General features: G+C 40.5%; 1 protein-coding gene and 1 long non-coding RNA gene across 3 annotated transcripts in view; one reads left to right on the top strand and one right to left on the bottom strand.

Moving 5' to 3' along the window:
* The window catches only part of LOC144044857 (uncharacterized), a 109,734-nt gene that overhangs the window by 47,355 nt on the left and 37,697 nt on the right, over positions 1-24,682 (bottom strand). The window lies entirely within an intron of this gene.
* The window catches only part of LOC144044855 (netrin-G1-like), a 93,417-nt gene that overhangs the window by 50,856 nt on the left and 17,879 nt on the right, over positions 1-24,682 (top strand). For both annotated transcript variants that reach the window (XM_077559524.1, XM_077559523.1), the window contains exon 4: positions 22,405-22,577. In XM_077559524.1, coding sequence (XP_077415650.1) covers positions 22,405-22,577 — 173 coding nt within the window. The remainder of the gene's footprint in view (positions 1-22,404; positions 22,578-24,682) is intronic.

Here is a 24,682-nt window from a genome sequence, read left to right as displayed (position 1 = left end):
GTATCTATTTATGCCCTTTCTGTTCTGAATTTCTGTTCCCATGGCAATGTCACACGGTCTTCATGCTGGTCTTCTTTAGACAGCAAACTCATTGAAATAATCAACAGCGCCTCTGCGGGTTGTTTTAAGACGCCATTAATCTACAATCAAGTGCACACAATCAACCTCGTTCTTAACCGTGGCGCTAAATGTTTTTTTTATTAGCCTTGACATAACGGCAAACACCTCACACACCCATATAAACGATTCACTTACCTTCTGTCAACAGAGTTACAACTCCCTCTACGCTGTAGTTCTGGCTATAAAATGTACATTTACACAACATTAGAGCCATTTAATTAGGACAAGGTAAAACGCCTCTGCTGCTGTGGGTTTCTTTTCAGGGGAATGGAAACATTGTCTTCACGACGCAGGAAAAAGGCCCGCAAGATGGTCGTAAAGCATCGGCAGCTGCTCTCTAAACCGGAGCGGCGCTGCCAGCCTGGCGGTTGGTTTATGCGAGGATAACTAGGCTAGTAATGACCCATCAGAGGGGCCTTGAGGTGAATTGAAATAGTTAGTCCCTAATTGCCATTCAGTTGGCAGACGAGAACCATTAGCGCGTTGGCAAATTGGCGGGAGACTAATCTGGTCATTAAGAGAGTTTGCGGCTGATTAAATGGTAATCATCGGGGACGTGTCAGTGAAAAGTGGGGACGCTGCTGAGATTGCCAGGTTTTTTTTCTTTCAAATTTGAGCTTAGCCCATTCAAAAAATGAGATGGACTGTATACTTCCCGTTAATTGGCTTTTCATTGGAGTGAGCCACTCTTGATGTTACACAAGTCAGTCACTAACTTTACTAACTGTAACTTTGGCACCAGAAACATCATTGAGAACTACTCGGAATGTTACTTTTAAATACTGATAAAATGTCTTTACCCATCTCGAAATGGGAGACAGACTTGTCTATAGCACCGGAATCTGACTTTTGGATTCAAGTTTGTGAAAACGCATTTAAAATGACAAAACACACAAATTTACAACTTATCCAATATAAAATTATTTATAGAACATACATTACTCAATATATGATGAAGAAAATGGGACTCTCAGACTCCGACATTTGTCTCCAATGCTTACAAAACACTACAGACACTTATGTTCATGCTTTATGGTTATGTACTCCGGTTATGTATTTCTGGACTAAAGTCTTAGAAAAACTTTCCGCTATTTTGGACTGTAGGATACCTTTATCTCCAAACTTGTGTTTGCTAGGTGACCTAAAAACAACTGACTTACCACATAAACAATTTCAATCTACACTTGTAGCCCTTACTATCGCAAAAAAAACAATTCTTGTTAACTGGAAAAATAAACAAACTCTGAATATCGACCAATGGTCTAACCTCCTCATAAATCACATTTTAATGGAAAACATATCTGCCTCAAATAAAAACCAAATATCAAAATTTATAGAAACATGGTCTACGTATATAGAATTTTTTAACCTAATTCTGGTTACTTAATTCTGTCTGTTAGCGAGAGCCACTACATCGTGATAACTTACATTGATGTTTCTGCATTTGGCAATTTATTATTATATTATATTATTAGTATGGGATTTTTTTTAATGGGCTTTAGGTGAACTGATGAATACACACACGCACGCACGCACGCACACACACACGCACATACACATTCAAAAAAAAAATATATACATATATATATATATATATATATACATATATATTTAAAAAATTAAAAAAAGAGAAAAAAAACTTCTTTTTTTTTTTAAAAAAAGGAGAGCAATGATGATGTCAAATCGAATGAACAATACTGAGCTAAAAAAAAAAAAGACAAAAAAAAAAAGAACTACTCGGAAATGTATGTCTCCTAGGGATAACATACTCTTTGACAAAAGGACTTTCTGAAATTCTCTCGTGTGTGTTCCTATCAGCTTGTGATGGCTGGTAGCAAGGTATAGACGTCACGGGATGGCGAGTCCGCCCCTCATGGTGGGTCAACTTTACAGCGGACTCAGCTGTGCGTCACCCCCAGCTTCCTCTAAACGTTACTTGTGTAAGCAAGACGTATTTAGACGTAAGATTTAGCTCAACACTCCTTGCAGCGGTACACGCTTGATTACATTTTTCGATACTGCTCGGACCACATGGCAACATATGCGCTGAGGTCGGATGGCTCCCAAAACACGGACATTCTTGTGTCTTCTGTACTTTGCCGTCCGTCAGCAATGAATGTCTGTGCGGAAACACCAAATATTGGTTCCGGCATCTTCCGGGTGGCGCAAATATGTTTTTTTTTTAATTACTGTGCAAAGAATTTTGATGTAAATATTACATCGCCAGCGTAGGAACAGGACTTGTCCGTAACTCGAGGACTCCCTGTACTGAAAAGAAACAACACATTTATTGCTAACACTAATTTACAGAGATGCCGTTGAAGTTGACTTGAGTAGAGATGTACATGTGAATTTTGTTGATGATTCATAGCATTTTTTTTTGTTTCATTAAGTGATGTCTAGCTTTTGTACATTTACAGTTGTGCTCACCCACGGGTATGTACACTTTCTCCAGGCTAGTCCACCAATATTCTGGCCCGCTAAAGTAGGTGGTCCTAGATAGATGATGTTCTTCGTATTAGAATTACTTGGAAACTTAAATAGTAAATAATTCACCCACATGATTTTGATTATTTGATAATCAAAGGTTGTCTAGCCTTGGTTTAGTAAAACAAGCTGTTTCCTGTCTTTGGTGTCTTAGCACTTTAAAACAAAGTGAATAAGGTAGTACTGTAGATGTTTTTGAGGTACAGTTCTGATGACCAGTGGAGATTCAGTACTTAAAAAAATAAAATAATAATAATATATATATATATATATATATATATATATATATATTTATTTAAAAGCCACACACTTAACAGGACATGCAGGAGAAAAGTGATAATCTTATCACAAAGTTCTAACTGGCCGTAAACGGATGACATGATTCATTGGTTTGTTGTTAAATGATCAAGACCACATTGAAGTTTTGCATACTTCATGCCAACTGAAACTTTGCATCGCAATTCAACTGTAGTAATAGCACGGATGCCAATCCATTGTTATCACTCTGTTTCCACGCTCATCCACCAACAGTTGAGCCCTTTAAAGTATTTAATCCTGGTCGATGGTGTTCTTTTTCAAACGATAATAATGAAATACATTATTTAGCCACCCTCAACTTGGCTGTCAGAGCTTTGTGCATTAAAACTAAGTAACTTCAGTTGCCTCCTGCCTTCAAAGCCTTTGCTCATCTTAAAAAAAAAAAAAGTGAAACATGTTAACTGGCTTGATCAACTAAACACTGAACAAGGCATAAAAGCTTTCTTGAGATACAAGGTTCTGACTATTAGGGGTGTTAGAAAAAATTGATTCTGCAATATATTGCGATATTAAAGCACGCAATTCTCGAATTGATTCAATAAGCGGCCGAATCGATTTTTAAACATTAACTCTTTGACTGCCAGACGTTTTCAGAAACGGGTTGTTGCCAGTGCCAGCCGATTTAAGCATTTTGACTGATCTTTCAAGGTCCACAGAAAATGTTGTGTTTGGACTATGGAAACACACATACTACCAAATGAAAGATTGGACTCTCATCTTTCATCAGAAAAAAAAGTTTGTTTCTACCTTATTCTGTTCATCAGTAATCAACAATAGAAAATGGTTACTTTCCCCGAAATGCTCTGTTTTGTAACAAAAAGCGGAGAAAAAGAGCTTTTTGTGAAACAATGTTATTTCATGCACTCTAGTGAATTCTACACTTCTTTTTGTCCATGAATGATGCCACAAACACCTAAATAGTGCTTTACTTCTGTAATACACCACCACGAACAATGAAAAAGTGTTTTTAGATTGCAAAATACGTTTATTTCCATTCAACAGTGTAACAATTTGACAAAACAATTCCGCAAACTATTTACAAATGTGTGCAACTGTGGTACTATTTACAATTATGTGGATGCTTCAAATACAGTTTTTCTTTTTGTAACGCTTTCCTGCGTGCAAGGAGACGCCGCTGGACTCACACACAGTTTACTTTCACTTTCGCATTTGTCCGTTTCGCGTGCAAACGTTACACTTTCTTGACGGCCTTTTTTCCGGGGAATAAATAGCAAGTAGCAGACTGTACACACTCCTCCGATGAATATGCATTGGACTCGGGGCACTCTTCGTCGTCCGATTGAACGTCCGCCTGAGCGTTGTCCGTGTTTTCCGGTGTCAGCATCGCTCGCCCGTGAACCTTTATAACGTCGTCATAGTCGCCGCGTCAGCGCTTCCAACTTCGGAGTCACCATCATCATCATCGATGATGATCGTCGTCGTCATCAATGTGCTCTTTATCGTTGGTTGATGTCTTTGAAAAAAATGTCTCGACCGTGAGCTGCTTGCAAGCGGCCGCCATTATGGCTTCTTCAGCCAATGTCCCCTCAACACTCTAGCCCCGCCTCACGTCTTCTACTGACGCCCACCCAATCTTGTCAAAAGAGAGTCATCGCTGCCCTCTAGGGGCCAAAAATAGTCATTAGGCTCACGAGACCTGCTTGAAACTTTCAGGACAGCTCCGCAAGCCTTGCCAGCACCCGTTTCAAAAAAAAAAAATTAAAAAAATGGGAGGACGTCTTTTAACGTCTTTGGCGCTCCTCCGTAGGTTTTTGCAGAACGTCATTTAACGTCTTTGGCAGTAAAAGAGTTAATTTTTTATGGGAATATTCAGCAAACTTCTTACTGTCTTACTTAGGGTTAGGATTTACACCACATTAAGCATGGAAAAATGTTATTTTAATGGAACATTAAGCCTTAATATTTTATTTCAGTGCTGTTCAAACATGAAACAGACTGCAACCTGTTTGTTAAATGCAGTGGCTCAGTTATAAGCCTGAATTTTCATATAAATAAATACATTTCTATACAAATCTTACAGTGCACATGTAGAAGTTTACTGATTAGAATTTTCTAAATTTGAGTTTATTTTTTTTTTTGCAATAATCAATTTATAGATTCGTATCGGGATTAATCGGCATCGAATCGAATCGTGACCTATGAATCGTGATACGAATCGAAAGGTACGAGGCAATTCACACCCCTACTGACTATGAATTGTTACTTTCTAATCCAATGTCAATGTCATATGTTTGTAACAGTAATACAGTATATCATCGCACCCACCAATGTTTTTTTTTCTAGCCCATGATGTGATACTGAGTCAATACTCTTCAGCTTAAGACAAATCCTTCCAAAACGTATGGTCAAGTACATACGTAATGTTGCTTGGAGTCACCTTAACTACCACACTGCTCTTCAAGGCAGGGTTCTACTCCTGCTTCAACCCTCTGCAGGCACATATAGTCCAGTTTGCATAGTAAGTCTCTCCATAGGCACCCTCCAACACGAATTGATGACCAAGGCCGCCTAGCAAGCACGGAATAGTATCTCCCACAGATATCTTATTTTGCCCTTCATTGGGAAAAAAAGCTTAGATGGGTAGGGAAAACAAGTGATTCATCCAATTCTACCCGCTTCTCTGCTCCTGGGCATCAAATGCAATTTTCCCACCAAAAACTTTGCGGTGCAAATTGAAATAAAATGAAGGGACCACTTGTGTCCAGCGGTGGATCAGAAAGTCAGTCGAGAGAGGCTGATTAGACTTCCCAGCGACGTCGGCAGCCCTCTGGCTAGAAACGAATGTGCAAGCCTTATCACAGTGTCTCAGCGTCTTGCAAGAAATCCTTGTATGTGCTGATCAATTCTCCATCAGGCATAGAAACCCTCTCAGAACCAGGTAGACTGTAGACATGGACATGAATGGAGTGAATATTGCATAAATACCTTTTTCAGGCATTATCTTCCAACACTTTCATTCTAATTAGACGCTAGATGTTGAATACAAAATAAGCAATAAGTCTTTTTGAATGATTCAAATCTTCAGGACTAGCGAGTTTAAGGGATCATATGAGTCGACTGGTAGGCTTCTGCCAAGTACACAACAGAGCTTGGCTCTACCGTTAACTCTTTGACTGCCAAAAATGTTAAATAACGTTTAGTAAAATCCTACGGAGGAGCGCCAAAGACGTTAAAAGACGTTCACCAAGTTTTTTTTTTTTGGGGTGGGGGGGGGGGAAACGGGTGGAGGAAAGCCTTGGCCAGCTGTGCTGAAAGTATCAAGCAGATCTAGTTAGTAGAATGATTATTTTTGGCCCCTAGATGGCAGCGATGACTCTTTGGACAAGATCGGGTAGGCGTCAGTAGTAGAAGAGGTGAGGCGGAGCTAGAGTGTTGAGGGTACAATGGCTGAGAAAGTGAAAATGGCAAGCAGCTCACGCTTGATCGTTTTTTTCAAAGAAGAGAAGCATTAACCAGTGCTAAAGAGCACATTGATGACGACGATGATGATGATGGTGACTCCGAGGTTGACGCCGAAGTTGGAAGTGTTGACGCGGCGGCTATGACCACGTCATAAAGCCTCACCGGCTAGCGATGCTCACGCCGAAAAACGCGGAGCACAACCGTGCACTTCTGCTCAGGCGGACGTTGAATCGGACGACGAAGAGTGCCCCGAGTCCAATGCATATTCATCGGAGGAGTGGGTACAGTCTGATCACGGAGAAGACACTGGTTATGGACTACGATGCCACCATGAATGGAGTGGATACAATGGATCAACCACCCGGTATAGGAAGTGAAGTATATGAGGAAGCCAGACGTAACACCACCGTAAGGTCACCGTATCATGATCCTGAGAGTAGACTTGATGGCAACATGGCCAAACACACACTGCAGTATATACTTGCTATTCCCCGGAAAAAAAGGCCGGCAAGAAAGTGTATCATCTGCAATAGCAGTGAAACTAATCTGTTGTGCAAATCCTGCTGCGTCCCCTTGCACGCAGGGGAGTGTTACAAAAAGAAAACTGTATTTGAAACATCTACACAATTGTAAATAGATTGTGTCTGAGTTTAGATAGATGCTGGTGTGGTGGATCTTTTATGCATGAAAATCTCCACCAAAGAGGGGCGCCGTCGACCCCTGCCAGGACAGAGCAAGCGCAACACCTCAGGGCCCCCCAGGCCGCGGCAGCGCCAAAGGACGACCCCCGGGCCCCGCAGGGGCCACCGGACGGAGAGCAAACCGAGGAGCAGGAGAGCCCCTCACCCCAACACGGCCCGCGCCCCCAACCCAACGCAGCAGGACTGGTCACTGCAGGCCCGCCAGGCACCCCACCGGTCCACAGCCCTCGCTCCCCCCACTCCCCCCATCCGCCCCAACCCAGCCCCAGCCGCCCCCAAACCCCCAGACATCCTCCCACCCCCCAGCCCCCGACCCCGGGGATCCCCCGCACCCAGGCATCGGCGCCAAATAAATTTTTTCAGATTTCTAGTTCCTGACCATAAACAGCGTTGCGAGTGCCGATACCTTGAAATAACGCCGGGTATTGGCCCGATGCCTGGTATCGATATGTGACAGAACACTTACGGATTTGTTGAACAAATCTGATTAACATATACTACTCACAAAACATTAGCGGTAGTTAAGAGATTTCTGGTGAGATTTCAGGATGAATTTATATGCATTATTACCTTTACAGCTTAACTTATTTGGACTTTCTCTCAACCTTTGAATATACATCTGTTCATGTGTCAGTGCTTTCTTCACAACTTTTTAGAGAACAGCAAGCAAATTGTGCAAAATGTTCTAAATCATTGGACAAGTGAGAAGTTTACAGAAGGGCTTCCATAAAAGTCCATCATGAAATTTGATCTGGAAGCCCAATAGACTAACTTTTTGACAGTAGTGTACGTCATCATTTGCTTTTGTTTGTTTGTTTTATAAAGAGTCTTAGCGGACATCCTCAGTCCCTTGTGATTTCTCTGCTTACAACTATTAAACTAGATTATTAAAACCATGATATTTACTGTAATAATGCCATCATAAAAGAGCCCACAGAAGGTACGCTAATCAAAGTTCATCTCAAGATGTTAAAAATGGAGAAAGCCCAGCAACTGTCTCCTTTTCCATTTCCAAGTCATACTGACATTATGATGTTATGTTAGCCTTTATAGGAAAGGCAGCAAAATTTCCTTCACCTTCGTCAAGTTGTGTGACGAGGCTAGTGCGGCTATTGATCGCACACTACAATAGTAGACAAAAAAAACCTTGAACCCTGCCGACTCGTCCCACCTTTCCTCATTTATTGATCACATGTCTGCTGGCTAATTAAGACGCGACCGCTAGCGGCCGGTGGCGCGCTCAGAGGGGTTGGTCGAGGGGCCTGGGAACAGCGGAAGCAGCTAATCCATAAGCTGCTAATACGCGATTGCGCTCAGCCCCTCCATGTCATTCCCAACATTGTCTTGTTTTATTCCCCGTCTCTTTTGACCTCATGTTTTTTTCTTTTTTCTTTTTGTTCATCAACCCTGACCTATCCTATTATGGTGATGTTACAAAGAAAACAACAGCTGTTCAATGTAAGCCTTCATTGTTTGACTTGTACTTCAAGGGCAAGTCACTAACACCCCCAAACCCACGTATAAGATTCTTCACAAACAAAAAGGTACTCATGAAGATATTTTTCAGCTGTAGTCTGATTTAACTTGCCCAACTTTGGAGGGTTTTACAGTACTTATTTTAATCTGCGCAACTTTTGGGCTCATTTTATTTTTACATGCATACGTGTTGAGGTTTTCTTGTTGGTTTCATTTTTACCTGGAGAATTTTTAGAGTTTTTACAGTATTCATTTTTTACCTGATCTACCTTTAGGGTTTTACAGTAGTTTTAAGAGTGGAACTCTTTTCTTTTTTTTCTTATCCTGAGCATTAATCTCAAATTAATCGTTAAAATCCGTTAAATGCCCAGCCCTATTTTAACCTGTGCAATTTCAGGTTTTTATGGTAGACTTCATTTAACTTGTGTGACATTTTGACAGCTTTTGTGATCTAACAAATCTACATTAGCATACATGTGTTTGGGAAATAAAGCAAAAAAATAAAAAGTTGAATTGGAGATCTCCTTAATCGAAACAGTGACTTGACAGTGATTGAAAATGACGACTGTGTGCAGGTCTCTCCACCAAAGGCTGAAGTGAAATTGAATTACTCCCGTACGGTGAGCAAATGATGACACACTTGCGTTCGGATGGAAAGCGAGCGAGAGAGAGAGAGAGAGAGCTGAAGTTCTGGCGTGTTCAATCATTAAACCATAAGGCCACTCATTATTGAATAGGACAAGTTTAAATCAGAAGGCCCGACGTGCAAATTTTCTACGTCTGCGTGTTTCTGCTGACAACGTCTCTCTGAGGATTGGTCACATTAGAGGAGTCATTTCAAACCAAATGGATGTTTCAAATAGCGAACGTTGCTATCCAGGGCTTTGTCGTTTTACACTCGTGCAAAATGATAAAAGTCTGACAAGTAGCCCCTTGGATAGAAAGTAAAGTATCTCCATATCTCAATGAATATCCAACAGCTCTGGCCAGCGTTTGGAAGGAATTGAGATCAAAATCAAGTGTACTACATCAGTGACTTTTTCTGCTAAATATGATACTGGTATTGAAAAGGGAGTTAAGAAATTAAAGACAGAACTCCCCTTTACATAGCCTGTAAAACTGACCATCCTTTGTTTCTCTGTAGCTGTTCATTATAAACTGCAGTTATACGGATTTGAGGGGAATTAAGTCGCTGTTGCAATTTTGCACCTTCATTTCAGCTATTACAGAGGCGGAAGACTGGCACCGGGTGGAATTCTACCCGCATTTTAACTGCCTCTTTATCATACCGAAAGAAGTCCAAATATATGGTAAATGTCCTGCTTTCATATAGCACCTTAACTACGCCATATGGTGTCCAAAAACGCTTTACAATTAAGTCTCACATCCACCCATTCATACACGGTCGACTGCTGCCATGCAAGGCGCTGTCAGGTCCACTGGGAGCAAATCATAGTTCAGTGTCTTGCTCAAGGGCACTTCCACATGGTCACCAGGGGTGAGGATCGAACCCACAACCTTACGGATAGTAGACGACTACTCAACTACTGAGCCATGCCGCCCCGTTCTATGATGCTGATAAAACGAAAACAGAACTGTAGAAAGTACTAGTCACCAGTTCATTACTACAGACATTTTCTTGTTTTAAGTAGATTTAGCTGAACAAAAAGAAAAAGTAAATCGATAGATTGCTTGAACAGTTCTTCAAAGGACCTGAAAGTCACTTCTGTCAGGAAGTAAATTTATTATGAAGCGAAAGCCCTTGTCTTTCTTCTGCGGCGAGAGATTGATGTATGTAAGCCACGGCGAGCAGACAACCCTTACTGAGCAAAGCAGCTTCCCCTGGCTCACCTCCTCACCTATTCTCTCTCAAGCCGGCCATGGTCAGAAGCCGTAATGCGTCTCCATGCTGTATAAATTCATAGCGAAGGCCTCTAGAAGAAACGTTCCCAGACATGACACTCGGAAAGCCTCACATGTTCTGAGAAGTGATAGATCTGACAGATACAGGAGAGAGGTGGGGAGGAAGGATCAAGGCGGCCGAGGAGAAACTTTGGCCTTGCTGAAAGTTTTGAAAAATGTCCGTGTGTTACCGGGACGCACTGGAATAACTGACAACTTTTCTGTCCAAGCCAAGGGAGGTTGTTTGACATCTTTTGAGAGGATGTAGATCTGTCATCCAGGCATCCAACTGGTGAAATCTGATTTTAAAAATATCTCCGGAGTGCTTAAGGGTGTTTTTCGCCTCTTTCACACAGAGGCTATGGAAAATTGCATCTGAGCTGGCTTGTTATCCATCTTTGTCTTTGACACAGAAGCATCTATCATTCATGCATCACTGTCTATACAGTATGTAAACTCAAGAGATGTGAGAAAATGAGAACACCTGGTATCCAGCCACCTCTGCCTTTTACACGGAAATACATTATATACTGTATTTTCATATATAGTAATCCACCACACATTCACGGTTCACTATTCTCAAATTCATATTTGTGTTTTTTCATTGGCACCTATCCCGAGCTATTTAATGACAAACGTCCCTTTCTGAAATGCGTCAAAATGCCACTAAATGCTTGTCATTTGTTTTAGACAGCCATTTGAGAATCATTATTTTTCAATATCAAGAACGCAGAGTACAGTCTCGTGAACTCGCCAAGTACGGTCTTCCTGCGAACATACTTACGTACTTCCTTTGGAATTAGAATGGCTGTGTACTTCCCCTATGGATCTGACGTATTTCCAATAAAATAAAAACTTGAGTCTACTCCTCCACTTCACGAGTCACCAAGCAATGCATCCTTGGCTTAAGCTAGCATACAAGAACAACATTTAGCATGCTGTACATTCTTGGTTTATGTGTAGCCCACTTTCATTTGGAATAGAATTTGAGCCACGACTGATAGCATTTCAAGTACTTAAGGATGGGCAAGAACATGTGAACTAAATCATTTTCTCATTATGATTGTGGACGAAAACAACAGTTAAAAAAATTAATAAATCATGAGTTGTTGATTAATCGCCAGAATAATCAACAGATTCTTTGATTATTAATTTGTTTGTTTCAGCCTTTAGTATTGTGTCATTCGCGAACATTTCATTCAAAAGAATGAATCTTTAGCGTAAACATGACTAAACAGATCACTTACTGAAGTGATCTATTCTTTTATTAGTTCATTTCATTTCAGCTCAGCCGGGCACTGTCGGCTGGGAGCGTGAATGCAAACGCAGAGTATTTCACTCACCCTTGAATCTTCGCAAACGACCAATCAGCAGCCATCATCGGGTGGGGGAGGGACTCTAGTGAACGTACTGTTTTTCTTACCATTAGTGTTCGCTAACAAGAATGAATGACATTACCAGTTCAGTAGGTGAAGTGAACATACTGGATACAAGTGATTGACGATTCGCTAAGGTTAGGAACCGCTCAGAGAAATGCCGCTCATTTCGTCCTCGCGGGATACGTTTACTTTGGCATCAATTTAAGCTAACGGCTAATGTGGAGTCCATCCAAGTGCTGGAGGCAAACACATGAAAACAAATGCACACATGGGGCATGTATCAGTTTCTCCATTTTCTTTAATAGACTACATGTGAAGTAATTGGGAGAGGAGAAATAAGAGCGAAGGATAGTCTCTTCAGTACAGGTGAACATGCTCTGGTTAAAATAACATACAGACATATCCACCTCTGCTACATATTTATTTAAGCAGATCTTTTTTTATTTATTCTACTCATGAAATAAAATTATGAATTAATATATTATCATCAGTATTTGGTTCAGTTGTTAGCGTTTTCTGAAAAACTAAGTGAAAAAATGACTCAGGCCATTATTTTAGGAATGTGACTAAGCTTAAAATGAATTGCATACTCGCACACCACTTTGACCTAACAACATAAATCTGTCTATCATAAAAGGACACACAAATCGTCTCAAGAAATCGAAGAGGAAGTTGCCAATTTTAGTTTGAAGTCATAATTTTAGGCTTATATTATGACAAACTGCTACTACAGATTTCACTCAATGACCCCGTATCTGAAGCAGGTATCCTGTGCAGATGAGTGATGCTTTAGTGAGGTTTCTTCCCGATGCGATCTAATAAGGGTGCAGCATGGTGTTAAAAGTTGATGATCATCTCAATATTTTTGCCATTAAAAAAACAGGATGTTGGGCCCCATTCATTGCTGCTTGCTTTAATTCTCCTATAAAATAATAATAATGCATCAGAAATGTCTACCAGGGTCTCCTAGAATATAGTGTTTTCGACCTTTAAGGTTCCACGTTTATAAATATGCAAAAGATGTTAATTCATACATTGATTTGATTAAAAAAATGAAAAAATGGTGGTGGTCATGAGTTCAAACGTATAAAAACGTGTCTGGTTTTGAGAATATGTTAGCTTTAATGAGCTCAAGCACGCTATGAGTCGACCGGGTCGCGGCTACATGACACGGTAGGTCAGCCGCTCCCCGTAAAAGTGTAAGACGAGCCACATTTGTGATCTGATCCGCACGCAAACGACCTGACCTAAGTTGGTTGAAGTACGTATTGAATTGCAATCATCTGCGGAATGGATTATATGGATCGATCAAGCTTAAACGTGACCTTGAGGCGCCGCAAAATTAACACGCCACAGCAGAACCGAAATAACGGGTTCGACAACATCGCTCGTCACCTCCTTCTACATTTGGAAATGCCGTTGAGATTCATCTCAGGGAAAAGGGAGGACGCCAAAGTCACCTCATTATGCCGGGATGCATCACCGTGAAATTGAGCAGTCCGATTAGACTTGTTTCCGTCGCGCAGTGCCCAATTTTTGTCATTCTTCCGCGTCTGATGTAATATATCTCAAGATGATTGTTTGTGTCCCCCCCACCGCGGCTTCTCAAATTGTTGAAGTAATATTGAAGACGGATTGCAAGTTAATTTGACGCACTCCCAATTTTGGGTTGCGTAGAAATACAACTTGAATTTCCATGACGGGTACCGCTCGAAACTTGCGATTGGTTTCAAAGGCAGGTAATATCACGCTTCAGAAAATTGTCAACAATAACTAAATAAGTAAGGGTGAAAGGACAAAATGATTCAGCAAAGCAACCCCTGTTTATCGCGGCGCATTTTTTCATATACTATGTTGTATATATAACCTTAGTACCATGGCATGACAAAATTAGCACATTGTAAACATAAATATAAGAGGCGGGCCTGATGGAGTGGCTTGTAAGGCGGGCGAGTCTGTGAGAGTGTGGGTGAGAGATTCAACAAACGAAATTTAGCGCAGTTTGAGGCAGGATTGAGGACTCAGGTGCAGGGAAGCAGAGATGAGGAGGCAGAGGCGACTTCCAAAAGGAGTTCTTTTAAACAAAAACAAGCAGGCAAACAAGGAAAAGTCCAAAGAAACAAAATTCAACAAAGTTAAAAAAGAAAAAAAAAACAAGACATGGAGGATCTAAAGGCATGACATAGGGGAACGGCAACAAACAGCAACAAACAAACAATGGACCAACAAGAACTGAAAAAAAGACAGGAGACTAAAGCCCCGTCCACACGAAAGCCAGTTTCAATGTATCCTCACAAGTTTCTTACCGTTTAGGCCGTTCGTCCACACGGTGGCGCGGTTTCAGAGCTTGAAACCGATCACTTTTGAAACCGGGCTCCAGAGTGGAAAGATTTCAAAACGCGCCCCGTACGCGTCCATCTGAACACCATATGCAAGATACTCTTCCAGTGATGACGTAATGGTCGCAGCTCGATGACGACGCATTGTCGTAGTTTGATGACGTATGCGGCAATTCTCGCGTGACTGCGCACGAACCGTCAGTCTGTCAACAACAATGGCGGATAGCCGTGTCGTAGTCATTTTGCGCAGCCTCCTTAGCTTGCTTATGCAGCAAAATATTTTGCTTCTTTATTCCCACGTTCAACAAGCGGTGTTGTACTTGAATTACCCGCCACTGTCACTTCTCCTGTGTTCGTCTTTTTCATGTTGTTTTGATACATGCAAAGCCATGTTTGTTCTGTAGATTGCAATGCGCTGATTCTTCTTCTACGCTTTCCGTCCCCCCCTGTGTTCTGCACTAAAGCGCCACTCCAGACTTGGCATATACATTACAGCCGTTAAACGTCCTCAGCGTCTTCTTTTGGACATACGCAAGTCCTGAAATGCTTTTGTGTTTACGAGATTTGTTTGAGGAACGAAGCCGGGTTTGCTTCCGTCTGGACGAGGCCTCAGGGACAACATAACAAAACAGATGACACAGAAGGACACAAAGGGGACCGGTATGACAAGCACAATGACAAGAAGGAGACATGACAACTAACAACGACAACCAAACCTAACCAAACAACACACAGATCATGACAAAACACAAAACAAAGAAACTAACCAAACCCAAACAATAACAAAATTACTTATAGGTTGAGTTGCCAAAGGCAATTATTTGTTTCAAAGGCAGTCATTTATTGCCTCATCTGTACAACTGAACATGAGCAAGGCCGTAAGAGAATGGAGGGGATGTAGAAATATGCATCAGTCAAGCCAGGCAGTAATTTTCTTTTATTAAGTCTTATGTTCAATAAGACGTTTTGACTAATTTAATTTTTTCCAGCATTAACTGTAATGAAAACAAATATTTGTTTCTATTATTTATTTTAGGTTTGCGTCAGTTAATGCTTGTAAGCTTTTTTTGGTATCAGGGGAAATAAAGCAAGTCAAATTAGCTTTAGTAATATAGCCCTTAATCATAAAAGAGCCTAAAAAAATTAACAACAACCACTTGTCCATCCACCCATTTTTATTAGAATTTTCAAGAAATACAAAAATAAAACTGAATGGAAACACTAGAAATTCAAAAAAGGGCCCCCCCAAAAAAAAGTTTTTACCCATGGAGGGGTTGGATTTTGAAGCATATCAAATAAAAGGAAAATTCTAATTTTGGCTATAGAAACAGGTTTAGCAAATAAACGCTGACAAGACCGGATACACGACCCACATTTTGACCGGATATTACGTCACACGTACGTTTGTAGTCACGAAGCAATGGCGGACGATAAAGTAAGGTATGTTTGGGGGGGAACGACAAAACAGAAATCTTTTTGGGAATTAATTAAAGAAGCGAATATTAATGCAATTTTAGATTGAAAACTGCAAAGAAACGCTACAGTTTATCAAGAATTACAAAAGCAATCGCATACAATATCATCGCACGGCACAGTCGCTTCCCGTTTTTCTTCTTCTTTTAACTTACTGGTGAATCCCATCCCTATGGTGTATACCGCCACCTACAGCGGTGGAGTCCCTTCTAAATATTTGCAAAAGAAGAACAGATGTAAAAAGCCATAAGTTGCATTTCCGTTTTGCGCATTTTCAGTAAATTCGCTTAAAAAAAAAAATTGAAACAATTAGATGGAAACCTGATTATTGTAATTTGCTTTTTCTACAAAGTCAACGGCAAAAATAATTATACAGTAAAATAGATTTTTGTAGAAAAGCTGTACGCTGTACATAGATCATATCTCGCCACCACCTTCCTTCCTATCTTGATATTTACCCCCAAAAGCAGCAGAAGCCGTGAAGCAATCAACAACAGGGATAAAGGACTACTACCATGCTTGTGCACTCACCTGGCACAGAATGAGAGATGGGCGTTCAGCTATCGGTTCTGCGCTGTCTTCTTTTTAACAAGAACAAAAAACACCTTGTGGCACCATTATCCAGGCATGAATGTGCAATTGCGGAAAGCCCGACGTGAGAATTCAAAAAGCCCTCAACCGTGTTTGTCGCCCTACTTGCAATCACACACCTCATGTAGAAATGTTGACTGCTGCTAGCCGACCCTCCAGAGATCAGTTTGTGTGATATACATTTTCCACGTGTATTATTTACAAAGGCAGCGCGGCCTTTAACAAGCGCTAATTAAATGCAGGAGACCGCCAGATGACTGGCAGCAAACATCGCAGCATGTGACAGGCATCTGTAGTACGAGGAGGGAGTGGGGGGGCTGCCCCCCTCCCAACCATAGTAACTCTGCCTGGTTGTGCGGACCCGCACTTGAACCTGACTCGTGAATTCTGTCAATCACGCCGGCAACAGCTGCCATGGTTCACTGGGCACGTACTCAGAGGATTGTGTGCGCACGCGTATCTGTGCGTGGACGGCATGTGAGCATTTGGGATTAGCGGGCTCGCGTGTGCCGATTCCAACAAGTAGCAAACATTTGTGTCACGAGTTTGTTGGCTTATTGCGAGCAGGAGGAAGATAAATAAATGCTTTACTTTGTCAGCTACTGCTAACAATTGCAAGTACCTTGAGAATGTCCCTGAATAGCAGAGCGCTAACCATGAATATCATTGCTGTCCAATGACAATCTAAGAGCAAACCCCTGGAATTTTTTTTAGAACTGCCTATGCAGTCGTCCGTCGCTGTATCGTGGCTCACTTTTTGGGGGTTCAGTGCATTGTAGATTTTATAGTTGTACTAATATCTCATATTGCTATATCATAGGATTTTGTCGTGATTATTTTTCCGCACAGACTGCTACCGCTGACTCACGCCGCAGTAAGCACAAGTCAGTAGAAGACTTTAAAGTTTGGGACCATTTCACACAAAAAAAGGAAAGGGCCTGTGCAGAGTTCATCCGTTTTCTGAAGCTGAGCTGTGATTGGTAGTTACCTAAGACCTGAGCAACAATGATTTCATCTTCAGTCGTCGGCAAGTGGAAAAATGGTTGCCCCCAGAGATAGATAAAAACGGCTGGATTTTGCTTCATAACTCATATTCCAAAAATGTATTATTAAACAAAATGTCATGTTTAGACCAGTTAGGTCATATATAAAAATATTATTGTCAATAAATGTTTAAGGTTGACTTCCCCTTTAAGTTACTCAACAGCATGTCTCTGATCAAGCAAACACTGTTAGCTAAGTGAATATAACCTTTTCCGGAAAGACTGCCTCAACTGATGCCGTTTCCGTGCTCAGTGCGGCTAAAGCTAAAGCCAGTAAATAGTAAGCCCTTTGCTGGGTGCAGGGGTGGTCTGGAATGTAACCACGTTAATAAACAAGGGATTACTGTATTAATAGATCAGAATCATCTTTATTGGCCAAGTATGTAAAAAGTTAAAAATACATGATCAATTGTCTTTGGCAGTCTGAGCTTAACTTGAGTCTTTACGTCATATGAGAGTACCGTTTCTGCTATAGTACCAAACAAGACTGCAAGCAGTGCAGAGTATATTACAAAATGTGGTACAAAAACACTTCTTCAATTACATCTTACAACATTGCTCTTAAAAATTACAGATGATTTGATTTGTAAAACATAAATCAACAACGATCTTAAGCCCGTGTCCCACTAAGTGGGCGAACATTCACAAGTGTTTGTGAAATAAGAAAATGTTGATTTCTAGTCAAGGTTCATTCAAGGTCGCAAACGTTCGCCAGATGTTCACAAGACGTTTGCCATGGTTTTTCTTGTCGCAAGGTAATTTTGACAAAAATTATCAAAACCGTTGGTGAACGTCATGCATGTGTCTGGCGAATATTTGCGACCTTGAATGCACCCTGATGGGAAATCAACATTCACTACCTTCACAAACACTCTCAACTTCGCAAACCCCTTCAAGTAGGAAACAGACTTAGTGTCTCAGTAAAGATGTACAAGCTACGCATCTTGAGCCATCACAGAAAGAATTCAACAATATTCAAATAGCCGAGAATTCTTGCGAATAGCTGATATTGGTTCCACAGAAGAAAACAAAGTGAATAGGGAAATCTGGGAATGTGGTGTGTTCACAGTATTTAAATTGTGAAGGAAAAAAATACCCTTGAACATCGTTGTCATCATTGTTGCCTTGCTTTTTATTGTTATTCAGGTGTGGCAATATGAATGTTCTTACATCAAAATCTCCGAAGTTCTTGCCAAGGACAATCATTGAACAACAACATTTGAACAAAATTGGTTAGGCTACATTTTCGCAAGTAGCACATGCAAATTAGTAGCAACATTAGTTGACTATTTTGACTCACAAAGCAATGATAATGAGCTAAACACTTTTAATTTGTAATATCTGCAGTTGTGCTGAAAAGTTGACATATCCCTGGGTTATGTCAACTTAAGACTGTTCATGTACAAAAGCTAAATGCCGCTTAATGAGGAAAAAATGCTATGAATCATCACCAAAATTCACATGCACATCTCGTGTCAACTTTCACTTTTGAAATGATCAAAACAATTGCCACTATTTTGGATTTGATGGTCATTAAGACTTTTTTTCACCATACAGTGTGTTTAGGCTATATAAACTTTCAAGCACAACTGTTCATGAAATGCTGAAAACGTAGGCTCATTTTGAAATACAGATCCTGATTGAAGTAGTAGCGTACTGGTTTGACATTTTAAAGACAAGATTTCCGATCTTATCAAATCACAGAAAGAAAGTCTTTTCAACTTTTGAAAGATCATCTCAATTTTAAGGCTGAAGAACATCAACTCAGCCATTTTGTTTTGGTTACATGACCGTCTTTATAGACAGAATCCTTAAGAAAATGTGTGCATTTGGTTGGGTACACAGAAATAATGACCAAATCCTGTGTAATCCTATTCAACGGTTACTCCTCAAAATTGTATGAAAACAGAATGTTCTCAAGTTCGCAGGTGGAGAAAGACATTGAGAGGTTTAGAAGGATATTCACACGTCAGTAGATGAAATGCAAGATGATCATTATGCTGTTTTGCCGGCAAATCTCGCCACGACCACTGAAGCGGCGTCTCCGCCATCCTGAGGGGTTTAGATCTTTCCCGTGTGTGTTTTTGCGGCGGGGCGCCGTGCTTGTCGCCGAGGCGGTTGTGGAGGTGCTTACAAATTTAGACTACTTTTAAGTGTCTCGTTGTAGCTGAAGTGTGTGCAAAGCGGCACTTTTATGAGCTCTCAGCTCCCACCAGAGGATGCAGCGGCGGAGGAGGAGGAGGAGCAGGAGGGGTACCACAGAGTTAGTCGATGGCTTCGGGGGAACATTGGGGAGCATAAAATAACACGCAAATGCTTTGTAGCTCATCTAAACCTATTCATTTTTGTCTAAATTGAATTTGAATAACTCGTGTATACCTTTGAGGGAAGATTGTGGATATATATACAGTCAATTAATAAAGCCCAGCACACAAGGCAGTGTATCAACGCCTTTGTCATTACTTTTCTGTTGGCCTCTCACACTGTAGAGTTTGTTAACTTGGACGCCAGACCTGAGAGACGAACTAGCTTAGCACAAGCTAGGATGAGGCTTGAACAACACAACAGTGATAGGTTTAAATTGGGACCAAAGAGAAAAGATCTGGGTTCTGCCGTTTGCTAGGGTACGTACGGCGCTTCATCCTGGAAGTTGAAGTAAGTTATTTTAAACTAAAAAGGAAAAGCTTTCCATGTGCTGATTTAGGCTACACCCCGATACCTTTGAATGAGATAAGTGAAGATGGCTTTGTAAGCAATATGATGGATTTACATTTACCATTATGATGAAATTGGATTTTTCTATTTTGTTGGACTATAGTGGAGCAAAAAAAGAAAGGAAAAAAAAGAGCTGTACTCACTTGATTTCAGAAAATTGCAATCAATCTTTACCAAAATTCATGTGGACATGCCCACATCAGTCTCTGAAGATATAAACACAATCATCCCAATATTTTTATTTTCCTCTCAATAGAAAAACAACAAAAAACTATATGCAATTTTATTTTAATTTTTTCCAGAATAGCGCTTGACTTTGGGATGAAAGTGGCTATAGGGTCACCTTAACTATATAAATGTTGTCGTAATCAAAAAGGCTGCACTTGCTCCCGTGTGTCGTATTGGGAATAAGAAAAACTCTTGATTTCTTTTTTTTTTTTTTTTTTACATGACAGTGCCAGGGGCAAAAGCATCCAGTCGCTGCAATCCCCATCCCCTGGACTCCTCGTTCTCTCACCGTGCCAGTTGGGGCCAGATGATCCAGATTTTGCTGGTTTTTAATTAAGTGGAAGGTCAAATCTAATCGCTCTTGACTTCAGGGAGCGACTGCTGTCTGCGTGGTCGAAGGGCGACACCCAGTCATTAATTTCATAGAGCATGGTATTAGTGGTGTGTTGTTGGGGAGGGGGTTCATTGATTAAAAAGTTATAGACTTTGGGGAAATATGTGGTATGAGATGGGCTATAGTCACTGTGAAGGTGGTCTGGCTGTCAATACACAATTGGATATCAAAAAACACTATTTAATAGCAGCATCAAATTAAATATGTCAGAGCTTTATCTGGGTTTAATATTACAATTAAATGTATAATCGTTGACATTCACAATCCGCTGTGCAATACAGTTACTTTTTAACCTAAATCATTGTTTGTATGAATACTATTACCATTACAATTATTAACATGGTCTACATTGTCTTCAATTCCTCTTCAAGTTTTAATTTGGTGAAATTGTTCATTTCAAAGCCATGCAAGTAAAAAAAAAAAGAAAGAGCACGGTACACAATTTAAAATAACACCAATTATTTACATTTATATATTTGCATCATTTTTTATTTTAAAATGACTAATTGTGCTGAAAAAGCATTCCCACATATGTTGTTTCTAACCTTTATTATTATTATTATATCAGGCACTTTTTATTCTCTACACTTTTTTGATGTGCAAAAACTCCCACCTACTTTTGATTTACACCGTTCAAATTGCGTTCAAATTCAAAACTTGCTTCAAAAATTCATGCCTCCTGGATTCAAGTGTTATTTTTATTCATTTATCTTTCAACTACAATTAATACTATGTAATTTTCACATAATTTATCTTTCAATTTACTTGATAAGCATTCAGCTTAGCATTCAGCTTCCAGCATTCCCACGGAATTTTTGCAGAAATTACACTTAGTCTAGTTTAATAAATCGTGTTTTCTCCAAAAGGAACTTGCATATGTAGTGTTTCAAAGAATTTTGTCTTAATATTTTTTACTTGGTTAAACATTTTCATTTTATACAAAAAAAACAATGATTTTACTATTCGTGATTTCAATTATTATCAAATTAATAGAATAATTGTGATTAATATTTTCTACAAAATCAAGCAGCCCAACCTCACAAACAATTTATGACCATGTCTTATGAATAAGGATGTAAAGTTCATGCTTTTACAAAAAAATGACCAAGGGGAAAAACTTGAGTTTAGTGATATACTTGTGTGTACAGAATGTAGCCAAACATCTGCAGTGGGCTGGGTATTGTTGGCGGTCATTTACCGAACAATCTCTTTCCCGTGCTGCAGGGTGTACTTTCCCCTTCTCCCTTCAGTGATCTATCATTAACGTGAGATGTCACCGCAAGGGCAGGAAGTCAATTAGAATGGATGTATTTTGGACCGCTGCTGTCATTTCTCCGTCTCGTGTTTGCCGGCATCTCATAGCCGCAGCTCTGGTCTCAAAAGATGGAAGTCTTTGCTCCAAAGCCTTTTGTAAGAACAAACCAGCCGCCCGATGCTCTGGGGAAGGTTAGGGTGTCAAATCGACTGGACGGTCACCCGCCCTTCGACCGTTTCCCTTACGCCGGTTGTAACCTCTTAACATCTTGGTCAAAATAGGGTAAGTCGAGCTTATCTGCAAGCTATCGCCACTCAATCAGATCCCTGTTTCATGCTCCCTTAGCAAAGAGTGCCTTTCATTTAGCTGGCAGAGGCACTGACAAATGAGGCCTTGTTTGTCTTTTTTTCCCTCTCCAAAGTGAAGAATAATCAAGCTTTGATCCGATTCAAACAACTCAATCGGGATTTAAATGTACCAATGTCAAAACAAAGCGGCTATTTTGCCATGGATTCCTTGGGCGACCATCTTGTGTGCTGTGCTTTCTCTCTCCGTCTCAGGTGCAAGTGCAACCTGCACGCCAACAGCTGCGTGTTTGACAAGGGGAAGCTGGGCTGCGAGTGTGAACACAACACCACGGGGCCCGACTGCAGCCGCTGCAAGAGGCACTACCACGGCAGAACCTGGAGCGTGGGCTCCTACCTCCCCATACCAAAAGGAACTGCAAATATATGTGAGTGTATTGCCAACCTTCACCATGGATACTGTCGAGTTACAGTTAGCAGCTGTTCCTGGCGTCACCATGGCAATCTTTGTGGAAAGCATAAACCATTTGATCTGGGTTTCAAATGCCTGTTTAGTCATTCTTGTTGTTGTGCTGAGTCACACCCAATATGGGCCATCTAGTCATGTCCAAGTAACCCTCTGACTTACCCCCTAGTGGGTCGTGTTGACGCCAACAAGCATGTGTTGCAGGAATCAACTCATGGCTGGGCATGAGGCCAAAGGAAAGGACAAGAGTTACTCAGTCCTAGAACACTTCTGATGGATATCTCGGGGTTTGTGCTTCAGTTTTTCAACTAAGTTTGTTCCACAGGGCACAAAATATAAACTGCCTGTTGATTATTGGTATTATTCAAAATACTCCTTAACAGCTTGTCTTGACTATATACCAAGTGACCTGACTATAGCTAACTCACATCCATTTCACCAAAAGTTGGTACCAGTGCTGGTTAACTAGCACCAACCCAATGGCAAAAAAACAAGTGAACCCTAGTTGGTATTGTATGGTATGGAATGCGTTTATTTGAACAGGGACAACGCACAACAACACATTGACCAACTGCACTTTAGCCAGGTTATAGCGTAAATGCTAATTTACAGGCACATTTACCCTAGGCAGATTGTTGTTTTTAACTCATTTGCTTCCAAAAACGTATAAATACATTCTATTTTAAATGTTTTAAGTGTCCCAAAGACGTATTTATAATTTTTTCTGTGTTTTTATGCTAGAGCATACAGAAGGCTTTGATGCAACCTCTGAACTGCCAAGAATGGGTGAAGCAATGGTACTAATGACAAAAACATCCAGGAGATGGCAGCAGGGTATAAGAGATTAACCAGGGCCATGTTGCAAACAAGCTGATTTCCCCACAGTTCTAGACAGATTTGTGAATAATGATGAAACTTATATATTCTATATTCTAATGCTAATTGCTGCAGAACGGAAACAGCTAGAAATAAAATAAAAAAAATCCTGATTAAAGAAGAGACACTAATCTTTCTTTTGGTAGGTTCTATTTTTTTTATAGAAATAGAACACAATATTCTGTGGGCCTAGCAAAATCAGTCAAGATCCAGTAAAACAGCAGAGAGCGTAGGGGGTTGCATCAGTGAAAAAGGCTGGGAGTGAATGAGTTAAAAAGGAAGGAAGTTCATAGTTACTTTTTAAATAAAAATGCATACGGTGACATGTAGATGTTATCTTGATGATGTAATGACCTGCTAGCTCTAGGCGGGTATAATACTGTGAGAAAACATGTTCTCATCTAAACATGGAAGTTCCGGAACAAAGTAAAACCAAACAAAAATAGACACATTGTGTGATTATTTGGTCCCATTCCATATGTTCAGACTGGTACCAAATGTCGATCAGTAAAAAAATAAAAATAAATAAATAAAAAAGGCCTAATTGAATCCCGTGTTAACGACGTGTTGCGCGACAAAACTAAAATGTGCCCATTGAAATCGATTCCAGTTTATTGGTAAACCGTAAATCGTTTCAACACAAGTCACTACAGGGGATGGAACCAATGACCAACAGGTTGAGGCTCCATCCAGACGGAAGCAAAGCCGGTTCCTCAAACAAATCTCGTACACACAGAAGCATTTCAAGACTTGCCTGTGTCCAAAAGAAGACGCTAAGGACGTTTAACGGCTGTAATGTGTATGCCTGTAGCGCAGCCACAGGGTAGTTAACAGAAAGCATAGAAGAAGAATCAGCGAAGAAGACGAACACTTTTTTTTTTTTTACTTTATTGCAATCTACAAAACAAACATGGCTTTGCATGTATCGAAACAACATGAAAAAGACGAACACAGGAGAAATGACAATGGCGGGTGATTCAAGTACAACACCGCTTGTTGAACATGGGAATGAAGAAGCAAAATATTTTGCTGCAAAAGCATAAGCAAGCTAAGGAGGCTGCGCAAAACGACTACAACACGGCTAACCGCCATTGTTGTTGACAGAATGTAGGTTTAATCGCAGTCAAGCGAGAATTGGAGCATACGTCATCAATCTGCGACAATGCGTCGTCATCGAGCTGCGACCATCCT

Source organism: Vanacampus margaritifer, chromosome 2 (genome assembly GCF_051991255.1).
Source record: "Vanacampus margaritifer isolate UIUO_Vmar chromosome 2, RoL_Vmar_1.0, whole genome shotgun sequence".
In the NCBI taxonomy this organism is placed as follows: domain Eukaryota; kingdom Metazoa; phylum Chordata; class Actinopteri; order Syngnathiformes; family Syngnathidae; genus Vanacampus; species Vanacampus margaritifer.
Note: the sequence above shows the minus strand (reverse complement) of the source record. Positions and strands in the feature narration are given on the sequence as shown.